General features: G+C 55.8%; 1 protein-coding gene across 1 annotated transcript in view; it reads left to right on the top strand.

Moving 5' to 3' along the window:
• Positions 1-16166, top strand: part of LOC119100976 (ras-related GTP-binding protein C) — a 39546-nt gene extending 23380 nt beyond the window's left edge. Inside the window, exons 3-9 of the mRNA XM_037224209.1 lie at positions 3241-3377; positions 5503-5731; positions 8045-8222; positions 8822-8958; positions 9516-9658; positions 14572-14717; positions 15038-16166. Of these exons, the coding sequence (XP_037080104.1) occupies positions 3241-3377; positions 5503-5731; positions 8045-8222; positions 8822-8958; positions 9516-9658; positions 14572-14717; positions 15038-15171 (1104 nt within the window). The 3' untranslated portion in view covers positions 15172-16166. The remainder of the gene's footprint in view (positions 1-3240; positions 3378-5502; positions 5732-8044; positions 8223-8821; positions 8959-9515; positions 9659-14571; positions 14718-15037) is intronic.
• The last annotated feature ends 34 nt before the right edge of the window (positions 16167-16200 follow it).

The raw sequence follows: 16200 nt of genomic DNA, 5'->3' as shown, positions 1-16200 counted from the left end.
TTAACTCCATCCACTTCCTGGAACAGCCATCCACTGACATTTATCCATCCGCCTCCATTCTCAATGCTCTGGCCTTTGTTTAACTTTGGCTACTGATGATGCAACTGCGAGACCAGTGTGCGACTAACACAGCGATCCCCTAACCGGTGCGTGTTATCAAGGTCACGTGCAGTTGAGTTACGGGCGCCGCAAGATTTGTGTTCTGGAGGTAGTCCAAGGTCATCATGGAGGAACCTGTATTGCGTAGCGCAGCGAGCCACGATCATAGGATAAGATGTGTTAGTGGCGGAGCCATGAGGGGGCAAAGGGAGCGTGCTCCCCCCCCCCCCCTCCTTAGATTTGGAACTGACGATTAAGGGTCCGATTTGAGGACCCGATGGGCCCAAAAGGTCGACCGGAAGTCGTATTCAGGTGCCCCGGCTCGCAGGGCTGGGCACGCCGATGCCATCTAGAGGATCCCTTCGTGTCGATCGGGGGCCCCTGAGTCGATAAGGGCCTATATGTCGGTCAGACACCACCGGCAGCGCATGGTTGACTCCATGTCGGTATGGGCCGGAGAGCCCACTTCCTAAGCAGGGACAAAGCTGGGGCCAGCGTTTACATTGGTCGGAGCCCCAGGACGTGTCAGTGGCCCCACAGTGCTTCCAGCTTGTCTGTTGGAAATGGCCCCCAAATCGGCCACATACATTGCTCAAGGAGGCCCGGAGAGGGCCTGGGGGGCCCAACGGGACCGAGATCATTGGCCCGATTGGAAGGCCTGAGGGCATAAGGGGCTGGTTGGAGTCTTATTCAGAAGTCCTGACCGGCGGAGGCGGGCCCTCAAATAACGGTCAGATGGCTCTGCACTGACCGGGAACCCCCTAAGTCGATAAGAGCCTTTATGCCGGCCAGGCACCACCAGTATCGCACAGCGGGCTCCGTGTTGGTATGGGCCCGAGGGCCCACTTCCCATCCACCTACAAAGCCGGGCCAGTGATTTGTACTGATCGAGCCCCTTTTTATGTCAGGGAACCACAGTGCCTTATAGAGTTTTCTGTATTGGCGATTGCCTCGAGTCTACCAAGGGAAGGGTTCGATGAAGTTGGAAGATGAGCCGGGGGCTCGCCGGAACTGACGATCAATGGCCCCATTGGAGGTAAGAACTGGAAGGGCTGGCTGGAGGTCGCATAATGGATCCCAGCCGTAGGGCCTTGGCCTGAAATAACAGTCAGAAGGCCTCTTGCACCTACTGAGGACACCCCTGGGACGGTGTGGGCCTCTATGTCAGCCCGAGGCTACCAACACCGAACAGTTGGCTCCGTGTTGGTCTGACCTGAGACGCAGCTGTCTCCAAAATATCACCCCACAGCTCGGCCCGCCGACCAGCTAGTGATCCAGCCCGCATAAGCCCGCTCTGCTACTATGCTGACTCGTCATTAATCCGCAAGCTCCAAGACTATTGGAGCATTTATTTTTATCATTTCTCCTTTATTTTAGACCTATACATTAAAGTGTGTCTAAAATGGCACGTCAGTGTCACCTATTAACAGCATTGTTTGACAAGCACCTGTGATGTTGCTTAGAGAGCGGTGATCAGTGCCTAGGCAGTGGAATTGTCGCATCAAAGTAGATATTAAGCAATACGATGACAATTTTCAACTGCAAATAAGAAGGACGAGGGTGGACTTAAATTTGTTCCATCACCAAAATGTACAAAAGATTCCATCCTTCTGTCACATCTCAATAGATCGCTGACCATGTCTTCTAAAGCAGCATGCACCAAATTATGTGTACAACTGTGGTGTCCTAACCTGCATGCACGAATAAAAGGCCGCCTCTTATATGCTGTTAAATAAGTGGTCCACATCAGGCAATTTTTTTGGGGGGGGAGCGGGCCCTCGTCAACCCTGCGCCCCCCCCCCCCCCCCCTCCTTGCCAAGGTTCTCACTGCGCCTTTGGACAGAGGGCTGGGGTGGGAGTAACCCACAGAACTTTCGTGAAAGCGTGACATTAGCCCGGGGGCGTGCCACGGTCATAATAGCTTGGAGGGGAGGTTGGCACGCTCGTTATTTGGGACATTCCTTCACTCAATCGCTGAGCTCAGTAACAATAGGTAGTAGGATGGCACAGGTCGCCAGCGGACTGCGTTTTAAATAAATTGCAAATGCATGGTGCGTACAGGATGGTTGAAGGCCTTGCAAGGCCCGGGCGACGCCGATCGCAGCGGACCTTCCGAGATCAGGTGACCTGCTGTCGCGCTGGTCATCCTTCTGATGGGGCGCTGCAACCGGCCGGTTGAACTGAACCTGCCTCGTGCCCTGGCCGAGTAACGTCAGCTCTCCGGCACAAGGCCATCGGCGGGCATCTCCGCCGTGCGTTGTTGACTAAGTGAGCGCTTTTTGTAATCATCCTGAACCCAGCCACGTGGTTCTGAGCAAACATGACGGGTTGCGACGCGCATGCAATCATGCATGGCGAAGCCCACACGCTCCCACACAGCCTTGAATTCAAACTGCTGACCGACCATCGAGAGCCGACCCACGCAGGGAAGCCGTGCAGGGCGTGCAGCCCGACGCCCGCTCCGTACCAGCCGTAATCGCCACGCGTCCTGTGGTGGGCAGCTGCTGCCGCCGTCCGTGTGTGAGGATCCCACGTGCAAGAAAACAGGCTATCACGTGACCAGTGCGCTTAATCAAGCACCCCTCGTCGACTCGCTAGTTTATGGTGGCTGGTGTAGCTCAGCGGGGGGGGGGGGGGGGGGGCACCCGCCCACGGCCGTGCGCCGAGCCCGCGCTGCTGGATGTGCCCAAATCGGGCTCGGCGCCAGAAGTGACGTCGTGCGCTGTGGCAGTCGGCTGGGGGAGAGTATGCACGTATAACCAAATAGCCATTTGAGCCTTAGCGGTGTGTGACATGATGTGGCCGCGTACCTCCCCCCTTTCTGCTTCGGTCGCCAGCACAGCGCGGCGGAGACGTGTCGGAGTGTGCGGCGGAGGCGTATCGGAGTGTGCGGCGGAGGCGTGCCGGAGTGTGTGGTGGAGGAGTGTCGGAGTGTGCTTCGGAGGCGTGCCGGAGTGTGTGGTGGAGGAGTGTCGGAGTGTGCTTCGGAGGCGTGTCGGAGTGTGTGGTGGAGGCGTGTCGGAGTGTGCGGCTGACGACTAAGACAGTGCTGCAGTGTGTCGCGGACGCTGTGCCGACGTGATGTGGAGCGCTGTGGTGTTCTGCCAGTCCGACTGAGCCCCGCTCTTGTCCGTGCTTCAGTCGTACGAGGTGGAGGATGACTACAGCCGCTCCTACACCGGCTCGTACCCCAAGGACTTCTACGGTCCGGACGAGGAGGGCGACATCAATGGTGCTGTGGAGATGAAGCCCAAAATCCTGCTGATGGGGCTCAGGAGGTGAGAGATTCCGCGTGCATTGGCGAGGTGCGTAGGCGATCAAGTGATGCCACTCAGAGGTGACTGGGCGATACAGCTGATGGCATTCAAGAAGTGGGTAGATAATCCAGCGGGTGGGACTCTGGTTATCCCATTTTGTCCGAGACGTCCGTCCACGGTGAACGGACAAGGTCCCCAACAAGGCACCCCTCATCCTACCTTGTTCTCCCACTGTTCGCAAAGGTCTCTGGGCAAAACTGTATTAATGTGACACTTTGAAACGTACGATAGGCCATTGATCATCTGCAGATCTGCTCGATGGCATGCCTGATAATAAAGACTTACATCTGGCTGAATCCCCCTCCCCCACGATATCTGATCCCAAGAGATATTTCAACAAAAATACGAAAGGCTTCAGAATCTCAGAACATCCGGTGGCAAAATGTGAAGACGGGTTCCAGATTCCGGGAAGGTGGGCACGAAGTTATTAGTGGATCCTGGATTCAAAGCGTGGAAACTTCTCAATTTTTCGGATCCGATTTAGATGCCCCCGGCCCCCGTTGTTATGTTCTGGAAGCTCTGCGGGTGTTTAAACTGCGAAGAAGTACTTGAAGTCCTGCCACCTCCAGGGGCCGTCGGCCCAAGAACTCCCCCTTTTGATGCGGGACTTGATCTCGGGATCCGCTTGTGGAATTTGAGCAAATGTCTCAATGCAGTGGTAAATTTTCCTGGAACGCCCATCTAAACCGCGCACCTCAACTTTAAAAGAAGCTTGAATCACTGTGGCATGCATTGATTCATCCATTCGCCCCCTTCCGATCCACGAAGGGCCGAGTCGTCATCTGAAGGATGTCGGAACAGAGAATAGCTGAAGACTGAAGCCGAGTGCAAGAGACGTGTCGAGAGGGGCGTTATGCTGCCTCAGACGGCAGTTGAATGTGTGTGCTCGGGGCCGTGCCTGTGGGGTGGGAGGTGGTAGACAGGCCCACCTTGCTAGCTGAGTTCATCTGCGGCAAGCAAGGCAGATACGACTCAGCACCTCGCCGAATGAACTATTTCATACTGAATATCACATATTGTTTGCCTGGCATTCCATTGTTTGTTTTCCGTTGTGTGCGAGTTTCTCATGGGCATAGGTCATAGGTCATGGATTTCTCATGAGCATAGGTCACGGTCGCTGGCCGCGGGCCAGGCCCAGGCCGTAATTAGCCCAGAGTATAATGCAGGTGTTGCTCGCAATGCCTGCCTGCAGCGGTCATAGCGACAAGTGCCGACCTGGCTCCGCACCTCTACTGCTCTTGTGAGGTGCATGGGCGAATGGGCTCCTGGGCCAGCACCCCCTCCCCCCCCCCCCCCTCCTCCACCCAGACACGACACGTCCAGTCCATATTTCGAATGGTCGGCATCTCCCCGCCCATCAGTTGAAACTCAAAGCCGACTCACCGGCGGGCAGGCTCTCTCTGTGGTGGGATGAAGGCAGGGAATCTTCCATTCGAGGCCTTTGGTCAGAGCTGATTGCACGGATTGGGATGGCGGCTGGCGCACCGTCCCGAATCATGGTCTGCAGCCGTGGTAGCCGTGACGCCAGTTGCCTGGTGAGGCGGGGCTGCCGGCTGCATACATAGCTGCCAATCGGGAACATATTTTTTTGACGAAACGGTCCCTGACACAGAGGTGTTGGTGCGTGTCGCTTCCTGTGCTGAGTCTGATCCTCAGTTTGCCCAGCCTGCGGGGCACGGCTGCATTTCTTTGTTATCTTTTGATTAACTCGTCAGCAACCGCCTTCAGCCGCCTCCGTGGTCCGGCTTTAAGATGTTCGACTCGTTATTCAGCGTCACGCGGTACGGGTCCAAGGGTGGGCGTATTGCTTGGCCGACTCACACGGAAATACCCGCTGGCATTTGTCCAGCAGGGGTTAACCCAGATCCGGGCCGGTTGCGCCGCGGCCTTGTGCGGTACGTATAACCCTCCGCAGTTCCGCCTGGTTAAGTTCCGCCTTGGGTACACGGAAGATCCTTTGCTAAGCAGCCTTTGCGATACAACTCCACGGATGCGAACAATGCGGAGAAAATTTGAAGAAAAAACCGCGCGATCTTCCTCGTCGTCAATAAGCGTGCGTTGGCCTGAATGGTTGACCTGCCGCCAGGAGTGGCAAGTCGTCCATCCAGCGAGTAGTATTCCACAAGATGTCGCCGGCCGAGACGCTCTTCCTCGAGTCGACCAACAAGATAGTCAAGGACGACGTTCCGCACTCGTCGTTCGTCCAGTTCCAGGTGTGGGACTTCCCGGGCCAGATCGACTTCTTCGACAGCACCTACGACACGGAGCTCATCTTCAGCGGCTGCGGTGCGCTGCTCTTCGTCATTGACGCCCAGGTACGACGGTGCTCCTCCGCCGGCGAAACGGCGATAAGGTCACGGTCACAGCCGCGGTGGCGCGCCGCTGCGGTGCGGGCCAGACCGGCCTCGCGGGCGGCGCGTCGCTCCGCTGCGGGCCCGGCCTCGCGGGCGGCGCGCCGCCCGCTGCGGGCCCGGCCTCGCGGGCGGCGCGCCGCTCCGCTGCGGGCCAGGACTGGCCCCGCGGGCGGCGCGCCGCTGCGGTTCGGGCCAGACCGGCCTCGCGGGCGGCGCGTCGCTCCGCTGCGGGCCCGGCCTCGCGGGCGGCGCGTCGCTCCGCTGCGGGCCCGGCCTCACGTGCGCGCGCCCTCCGCTGCGGCCAGACTGGCCCGCGGGCGACGCGCCGCTGCGGTTCGGCCAGACCTGGCCTCGCGGGCGGCGCGCCGCTCCGCTGCGGGCCCGGCCGTGCCGGGCCTTCAGAAACCGCCCGAGGGTGGCACCAAAGTCTAGTCTGTGGGGCAGAACTGCTGCAGGCGCTGCGCACTTGGCGTTCGTGTTGTTCACATGGTGAACGGGTAACAGCAGACATGGACCTGTGTTTTGTCAGGTGGGTATCCAGGGATGTGCCGTTTGCTGTCTGCGCGGGACCTCCGGTCACTGATGCGTTATATCTTCTCACGCACGCTGGATTCTCTGTGTCGCATAGGTAAAGAGCAGGTCTGCGGGCGGAGCGACTCCGATCTTTCTGTGACAAGGCGCCAATGCTCAACAAGTACTCGGCCATCCAGTCTCACCCTAGCGTCGACGAATCGCGCATACCACCTACTCATAATGCAACGCCCGTGTCAACGCTAAACATTTCGCTGGTAACCGCAAGCCCGTGCCCCTTGAAGCTCACTGCATCGTACCAAATCATGCAGTCTGGATCATCTGATGCAATTCGTTTTAATTTACTTTCCTTATTTATTTTCAAACCGGTGAGTTATCTGTTTTGTATGTCATTCATGCAAGACATGTCCGTTACAGACGGCGAAGAAGTCAGCACTGTAAGCTAGGCTCCCTCGGGGCCCAATTTTAGGACCTCTTTTGGCCTTTTTTATTTGAATGGATTGGCTGCCGCCAGGAACAACGATAGTCTATTCGCCGATGACAACACCGCTTCACATACCACACCGTACTGGTAGCAACACAGCCACACATGGTTCTATTGAAATATTTTGACTCGGTATTCCATCTTTTCGATCAGTTGACCACCACATTTAATACAAGAAAAACAATGCAGGAAACATTTACACACAAACTACAAGGTTTTCCCGTCCAGCGTTTGCTGGCTGGCCTGTTCCTGTCGCCACAGCTCATCAACACTGCAGTGTTTATTCAGATAGACATTGGGTATTTCAGATGTATTTTCGGCTGTAAGGACGCAATATACCACGGGCATGTAGTCATGCATAACGCTTACCGACTTCAAAAGACAGAAAATAGGGCAGCAGGGCCCGTCGTACATCTTCATCCTATATATTTTTTTATTTACGTTTCAACGCGACCGTGGAACAAATTATCGGAACAACTACGAATCCTTGTCAGTCAACCAATTCAAAAAAGGCAGTCTGCGGACAGCTGCGGCCTCCTAATTCACCCGCTTCGTAGCATTTGGGCATTAAGCCCGGCAACACTGCGCAACGGAATGAGACTACCCATCTCACGCTTAATTGCTACATGTTTCAGGTTTAAAAATTTTATTCCACAGCTTGTAACTTTGCCCACAATCAGCAGAACACAGCACGTGCTTTCACACTTTTGCACCGACTGGTGGAGTATATAATAATCAACTCGTTGTAATTCAATTCATATATGTTTTTATGGTGATGGTCAAAATCAGCTGTGGAAACTATATGTATGCCAACGACCTCTTCGTAACATGGGTAGTTTGCGTATGTCAAAATACTGTCGTGTAAGACAACTAAGACTTCGTGGTATTCATATGTGCGCTTAGTTTGAAGACGTCACGGCGGTTGTTGTCGGCAAAAGCATAGCTCGTCTTGAAGGACCCAAATGGCATTGCAATGCCATCCGCGTGCTGGTGTTCAGGCTGGTCTGCTGGATTAGCGAAAATTCCCCTCGCGTTTGTTTCTCGGAGGTGTCTTTTAGCCCTTGACTGCTGCACGTGGCGCCCTGCATTCTCATGCCCTGAAATATGTGTACGTCCTGCTACAGATTAAAAGACAGTAAATCACGAACCCCTGCCACCACCAAAATTACCGCGCACCAAGTGAAGTCATGCTTTCTTCGAAGAGTAGCGCATCTAAGACAGCCGGTGGCGTTCACCGACATGGCGCCATTGTTTTCCAGGACGGTTACGCGGAGGCACTGAACAAGCTTCAGCAGACGGTGATCCAGGCATACAAGGTGAACCCCAACATCAAGTTCGAGGTGTTCATTCACAAGGTGGACGGCCTGTCGGACGACCAGCGGATCGACATCCAGCGCGACATCCATCAGCGCGCGCACGACGACCTCCTGGATGCCAGTAGGTCACCGCACTGTCACTGTGCGCTGCCCGTGCGGTCACCGCACTGTGCGCCGCCCGTGCGCTCGCTCCGATCCGGGCCCCAGCCCGACGGAAGTCAGACGGCCGACAATGCCGCCCACGCCGCGCTGTCAGCCCGGTCTCACGGGACCCGACACGTCGGGTCACCGCGGGTCGCCCGTCCCGCTGTGGTGTATAGGTGTTCAGTGACAGGGACCCGACACGTCGGGTCACCGCGGGTCGCCCGTCTCGCTGTGGTGTATAGGTATTCAGTGACAGGGACCCGACACGTCGGGTCACCGCGAGTCGCCCGTCTCGCTGTGGTGTATAGGTCTATGGTGGCAACGACACCTGTTATCCGAGGATGTCGCGACCAAGCTTTGTGCCCAGTGGTGCATGCGTCTTCGGTTAAAAAGGTGACGGACGAGGGGAAAGAATGTCGTGCGTTTTCCATTCGTTGGTGGTGTGAATAGATTGTCAATATCTTGCGAATAGCGTGAACTCGGATCATGCGAGTTGCAAAACGTCTTAGCTCATAGATTTATTCTCTGCTTTACGTGCTGGAAGGATTCACTGATTGTTGTGTATCCGTGTTTCAGGTATGGACAACATTCACCTCAGCATATACCTCACGTCCATTTATGACCACAGCATATTTGAGGCCTTCAGCAAGGTGGTCCAGAAGTTGATACCGGAGCTGCCTACACTGGAGAACTTGATGGATATTTTCATTTCGGTATGTGCCAATCGGGTTTCCTCGCGTGTCGCTAGCCACGTCTATGTTAATATGTATCGCGAGTCATTTGTATGTGCATAAGTGCATTGCACACTTATACGTTGACATTCAAATGAATACTACTAGATCAAGGTATCCAAAGAATCTGGCTCACATCAGCTGCGCTATGCGTTCTCGAGATCTCCCGATATGACATTTGTAACGGGGTTTGAATCACAACCATGCAAGGCTTTCTAGTGTTATAGTTTGATAAGCTGGCCGTGATTACCAGCTGTCCATGTCCAGCACATGTTTTAACTGGTATACCTGGTATAGCTGATAGCTGTTGCAAGAGTCGATACCATTATGGTCGTGATCACCACTTCCTGAAGCTGCTGCAGCTGCCGCCATTTATTAATCCAAGCCACGCCCCACAATGCATGGCTTGTGGAAGTTCCTCGCTAAAGAACGCGAGAAGTAGCCGTAAGATCACAAACGATGCCGGGCTTGATGTTTGAAAACATGCAACTGTCTTCTTCAAGTCGACAATGCAACTTCAACTGTGCACTGCGCTGCAGAACTCGGGCACGGAGAAGGCCTTCCTGTTCGACGTCATCTCCAAGATCTACATCGCCACCGATTCGTCGCCGGTGGATATGCAGTCCTACGAGTTGTGCTGCGACATGATCGACGTCGTCATCGACCTCTCCTGCATATACGGGTGAGTGACGGGCCGGACGGCGTCCGCCTGGGCCAGGGTCCGTGGCGCACTGGGCGCGGCGCAGACACGTGCCGGCTGTCCGCGCCGGGCAGCTGGTGCACTCCCCCGCCAGCTCCGCTGCCACCGTCTGTGTGCGCACCGGGCGCGGCGCAGACACGTGCCGGCTGTCCGCGCCGGGCCGCTGATGCACTCCCCCGCCAGCTCCGCTGCCACCGTCTGTGTGCGCACCGGGCGGCGCAGACACGTGCCGGCTGTCCGCGCCGGGCCGCTGGTGCACTCCCCCGCCAGCTCCGCTGCCACTGTCTGTGTGCGCACGCCCGTCCGTGGGCCTCTGCCTCGTTTGCGTCTGCTGTGTTCGCCCGCCGTCGTGTCTGGGAGGCGGCGGCTTGATGCGCTGCTTGTCCATGTGTCGTCTGTCGTGCTGCCTCAGCTCCGGCAGGCCGCGCCGGCAGCCGAGATTGGGCGACTCTGGCAGATCTGGCTCGGGCGTTCCGACGCCCCGGGCTTGTCAGAAGAGGCCCTCTGTGCCGGCAGCCGAGATTGGGCGACTCTGGCAGATCTGGCTTCGGGCGTTCCGACGCCCCGGGCTTGTCATAAGAGGCCCTCTGTCTGGCCCTCTGAGAACCTCGGCCTCATGTTTTCCATGACCCTGATCCGAGAATCGCTCTGAGTCCTGTCTGTGAGGTATCGTATGCAAATACTCCCAAAATAGACAGAAATCCGGTGCTCCGTCCGGCTCTGTAAAGCTCTGCACCAGACCCTCTGAAAACATCTCCTGTCCTTACGAGACACGCGTGCAGACTCTACACTGCCTCCGAACCTCGGCTGTTGGCAGTGTGTCGGATGTTTGTTCGGCGTGTGTATTCGAAATAGAATCCGGCGAGGAGTATGTTAAGGATGTTAGTATCGAGGTTGTAGAGTTTAACAGAATACAACGGCCGCTTAGTAAAAGGATTACGTTGAAAACAAAGGAGATGTTCCATGGCATATCAGTTCATTGTTGTTGGTCAGCCGCCTTCACTCGATCAGTGTCGACAGATTGGTATTGGTCAGCCGCCTTCATTCGGTCAGTGTCGATAGATGGTTATTGGTCAGCCGCCTTCATTTGATCAGTGTCGGCAGATCTGGTATTGGTCAGCCGCCCTCATTCGATCAGTGTCGACAGATTGGTATTGGTCAGCCGCCTTCATTCGATCAGTGTCGATAGATGGTTATTGGTCAGCCGCCTTCATTCGGTCATTGTCGGCAGATTGTTGTTGGTCAGCCGCCTTCATTCGATCGGTGTCGGCAGATTGTTATTGGTCAGCCGCCTTCATTCGATCAGTGTCGGCAGATTGGTATTGGTCAGCCGCCTTCATGCGATCAGTGTCGGCAGATTGCTAACCACGCGCAATATGCTCCAATACTTCCTCAAGCCAGCCAGGGCATTTCTCACAAGAAGGCTGCGATCAAAGCAGCTTTTGGAAATGTTCTGCGTTGTGGAAAATGATGCGTGCAAAGAGAGACAGAATCGTGTAAGGGAACTGGAATTGCGGTGCGATGAGCAGCACTCACTGCCGAATAACAAGACAAGAATAAGTGACCCAATTAAAGACAGGGTCTGAGCAAGCACTCAATACTCAGTACCTAACACTCAGTGCTCGGACTGGGCACTCATATTCAATACTGAGCCCTCAGTGCTCAGTTCTGAACACTCAATACTCAGTACTGAACACCCAATATTCAGAGTCTGAGCAAACTATGAGATACCGGAACCCTTACTGCCGTGGGAGGGGTTACGAAGAACCGAATGCGTTAGACGATGCCAATAAAGAATATTTACATTTGACGGTGACCACCCGGGCTCCCGCCAGGCAGCGATGCGTGCTAACTGCCAAGTGTTCCCCGCCCAAGAGCACGGCAGCTCTCGCGACAACGATCTAGTCCTGAGCCACACACCGAAAAACCTAGGTCGATTATCCAAGTGATGAATGTTACCAGGTTGAGCGGATGGAAACCAGACCTATAGGTTCGAAAAAAACATGGAAAAGGCTATATCAGAAATCAAAGTGATCGAAGAATGACGAGCCTATCACAGCCGAGCCATCAGTCAGCTCAGAGGCACAGCCGGCACCGTTATATCGACAGGCGGGAGAGCCAGCTGTGTTCGTCAGCTGTCATCGCCGCATTCCCGGTTCACCTGTCGTCACTAAAACGGCTGGCGGATCCCAGATGCCGAATAATCAGGTGTGTGTTAATTGACCGAATCTCGTTTAGCCAAAGCAGAACAATGCCAGATATTTTGTATTGCTGCGCAATTTGCTTGTATAGTTTTCTTTATTATTGGTACCTTTCACATGGTTTCGTACTCATCAGTCCCAGCGTTCTTACTGAGACTGCATAGATTTGTGGACTCGCCTTCATGCAACTCAAAAACTTTAATCTTGATATTCATAAAGTCATGACGCATGAACGCAGAACGACCTCGGCCGTCGGCGCGCCACTAAGCCCAAATCATCATCATAGTGATGACATGCAGACGTAGTCATCATCAATCGTGGGCCTAGAGTCCCCACAAGTATCCACGGATCCCATCAACATGGAATCTTACCGGATCTTACACCCACCCTCAGGGTCCAGGCACGTATCTGTATGAAAATTTCATTCCGACTGCGCCTTCAATGTGCATGGGAATTTTGATGAATTCACTACCAACGGTTGTCTTGTAACGGTAACGCCTTGCGATCCCCGGGTCCTTTCTAGAGATGGTATTTGTGTTCTTTGCTTTAGGTGAGGCTCATGTTATGCGTGGGTCAAATACCGGTCAGCCTCCAGAGAGACAACTCCTGAAACACGTTCCTCTAACTCAGGAAGTACCTGAGACCATTGACTTAATCGCGAGGATAGTGGAAACATGGATGACTTAACTCCATTCAGTAAGAAGCGGGTAGCTGACAGATTCAGCTAACAACCACAATTGTTGAGGGCCACACGAGACCTGGAAAGGTAACTGTTACTCGGTTGTATAAACAATCGTCGTGTACATCCAACAAACCAAAACATAGGAAAGGCTTCGGTCAGCTACAATTTTCAAAGTTGTGTCAGAGTGTACCACCCGATTATCTGTTTGTCGTTGGGCACTCACCTCCCAGTGTTCGTAAAGTGGTGTTCCTCAGGGCGCACCATGGCACCCTGGCTGTGGGTCGACCGTCAGCTGAGCGCCGGACGGTGAGCGGTCGTCTCCTGCGTAAAGTGGTGTTCCTCAGGGCGCACCATAGCACCCTGGCTGTGGGTCGACCGTCAGCTGAACGCCGGGCGGTGAGTGGTCGTCTCCTGCGTAAAGTGGCGTTCCTCAGGGCGCGCCATAGCACCCTGGCTGTGGGTCGACCGTCAGCTGAACGCCGGGCGGTGAGTGGTCGTCTCCTGCGTAAAGTGGCGTTCCTCAGGGCGCACCATAGCACCCTGGCTGTGGGTCGACCGTCAGCTGAGCGCCGGACGGTGAGCGGTCGTCTCCTGCGTAAAGTGGCGTTCCTCAGGGCGCACCATGGCACCCTGGCTGTGGGTCGACCGTCAGCTGAACGCCGGACGGTGAGCGGTCGTCTCCTGCGCTGACGCGTGAATGATCAGCTGGACTTCTCCGGGTCACCCGGTGACCTAGGGTCATCACGTGACCTCGAGAACGACTCCAGGGCTCTTCCATGTCATGCTCGCCGTTGCCGGGGTGGGACCGTGGCCAGCCACACCGTGGCAGGACGGGATCTGCGTGACTGCGGTGGGGTGGGTGGACGTGGAGGCCGAACAACACTCGGGCGCGGTGGCGCCACCTGCCTTCTATGGTGGGTGGGTCGGCCTCCGGTGGCGCTACCTAAGCCAGCGAGCGCCTCGCCTGGCGCGCTGTGTAATCGACGCGGTTTTGATGCCATAGCTGTGTGCTTTGGCCGACACTTTCATTTGCTCGAATCTGATGACGGCGATATGAGCGGAATGCCTTGGTGTGCGAAGTGATACACGAATGCTTTCTCGTGCCTTCCATTGAGCACGACTTCCGCACGCATGGAGTCAGACAGGTGACCTTGCGTAGCGTCTGAAACATAGGTGCCGAAGTCGGTCTTGGATCACACTGGCACATCGCTACGCAGACGTTGCACTGAGTGGTCCGTATTGCCGCCGCTGTGCTGAGGCACTCCTAGCTCCCGTGCTGGGGTTGGGGCGCGGGCTCACTCGGCGGAGCCAGGCCCGCCCCGTGGTCTCTCAGTGACGGCATCCCTGCTGCCAAGATCCTCCGGCATGCAGGAGGTGTGGACTGTCGTCAGGCAGCGAGGCCGTCCGAACCGGCGTCTGGTCACACTGGTCTGTAGTGGTCTGCACCAGCACTGGTCTGTGCTGGTCTGGACTGATTGTGGTTGCTGCAATCTGCGTGGCCGGTCTGCACTGGATTGTGTTCGTTTTGAAGTGGATCTAATCGCTGTTTCTCGGGTTGACATTGTCATTCGTCCACACTAAGCACAGCTGCTGGGAAGTCCTAACCACGGCACTTCCATACAAACAAATTCCAGCTGAGCGGGAAGTCTCTGTCCGGGGCCAGTTTCGGCCAAAAGGTCAACGGATTTTTGTGCTGTGTCATAAAATGACGAGCCTTGATCCCATGGGATCCAGCGCTGCCGAGTGTGACGGGTCCGCGTCCAGGATCCCGGGATCCTGTTTTCGGGTATCATTGATCGCCCGGATGTCAGGCGGATCCTCCTGCACAATCTTCAACTGATAGTCAGCAGCGGGTCATGTAAGTCTTGTTTTTCTGGGACTCGGAAATCGCATGATACGGTGGTAAGATGTGTTGGCCCTGCCAGTTGAGTTAACTGAGATAATATTGTGTCTATTGCGCCAAGGGCACGGCCACGGCGGCGGTGCTGAACCCGACGCCGCGTGTGCCGCAGGCTCAAGGGCGACAACGACGGTGGCTTTGACCAGCGCAGCTCCAGCATCATCCGACTCAACAATTCGACCGTGCTCTATCTGCGAGAGGTCAACCGCTTCCTGGCGCTTGTCTGTATCGTGCGAGAGGACAACTTCCGCAAGCAAGGTACCGGACGCTGGCTGTCTGGCTGCGGACCGGGCCTGCGCCATATTCCAGGGACGTTCAGAAACAAAACTACGGCATAAAGGTTTCGAATAGGAGGCGGACCGAAACCGAGTAAGATCGAGGCTGAGAAATAGACGAATGTGGTTAAGCCACAATCAGTGCAAAGCTATACAGACCGCCAGCTATGATTTGACCCCTAATGTGGGACGCCTTGCTGTGGTATGTTGTTTCGTTCCGCAGCATTGAACCCGGAGAGGTGCCGTACCAGTCGTTGGGTACAGCGTCGTCGCGTGTTGACGTGCCCACCCCCCTCCGCACAGGGCTGATCGACTACAACTTCACCTGCTTCCGCAAGAGTATCCAGAAGATCTTTGAGCTGCGCTCGCGGCGCGGTCGCCTCTCGACGCTGCCCCCGATCGGCGCGGAGCCGGACGGAGGCGTGGTGGACGTGTGAGCGGCGCGGCCCGGCCGCCACCGGCGCCAGCTCGGGCACGCGCGGCCACTCTGCTAACGCGATAGTACTCTGCGCGCCGCCTCTGCGTACGGACGCACGCCGGTGTACCCAGACGATCGCCTTGTATAGGGGCGGTCGTTCCGCTGCGTCTGTGTTGACGCACTGGAGCATGACGCGGTTATGTGCGGAGCCTGGACCGTATGACAGACTCTTGAAGATGTACATGTAGCCGACTTGTAGGCCCGTGTTATGCGTATGCCATGTCCTTGGGGGCTGTACAGGTTCCGTATGCCATGGTTATAATTTTTCTGAGAGAATATTTATTGTCAGGTGAACCTGGCAGTGCTATGATGCTCACCCTCCCCCTGTCGTTCGGATGTTTGGAGGCATGTTCGTGAGTTGAAAACATGCTACGCGGGGTGCTTGTGGCATGGGGAATGTAAGCTCGGCTGTTGATGTATACTATGGGCGTCATATGACACGATGCGATTCATACCCGAGTTTGTAACTGGAACAACCGATTTACACCACGTTTGTGTGTGTTTGTGTGACCAGGGGCGTGACCCCAGTGGGTAACTAGCCATCTGTCGGCGGGACGCGGCCCTCCGTTCGCCAGCGAATTTCACCTGACTGGCGGGACAGCCCACCTTCCCTATGCTCGGACGAGTGGGACGCCTGTCCCACGTCCGTAACAGGAGCTGCAGCCGCTCCGGGTCAGTTATAACCGTGGCAGCGCGTCCCAGCACTGCTTGGTGGCTGCACGTACAGCTTCGTGCCGTTCGACTGGCACGCAGTTTTCGCTTCCCGTCGCACAGACGGGCGCTGAACTACGGTTGCGTGCTTCGTCCCCGCCTCAATGCTGCTCTGTACGCCTCGCGCGCCGCGCTCCTCGCACATGCAACATCGGGTACCAAAGCGCTCGGTGCCTAACGGTCCTCGGCGTTTTCGTTGAAAAAGGGTGAGATTGTTGAGTTTAAATCGGACTGAGTTGGTGAGTTCTGTTTATTCTAGAGCATGGTCATACCGACG

The sequence above is a fragment of the Pollicipes pollicipes genome, unplaced genomic scaffold (genome assembly GCF_011947565.3).
Source record: "Pollicipes pollicipes isolate AB1234 unplaced genomic scaffold, Ppol_2.1 Scaffold_4881;HRSCAF=5763_pilon_pilon_pilon, whole genome shotgun sequence".
NCBI lineage: Eukaryota > Metazoa > Arthropoda > Thecostraca > Pollicipedomorpha > Pollicipedidae > Pollicipes > Pollicipes pollicipes.
This window is presented reverse-complemented; position numbering and strand designations above follow the sequence as displayed.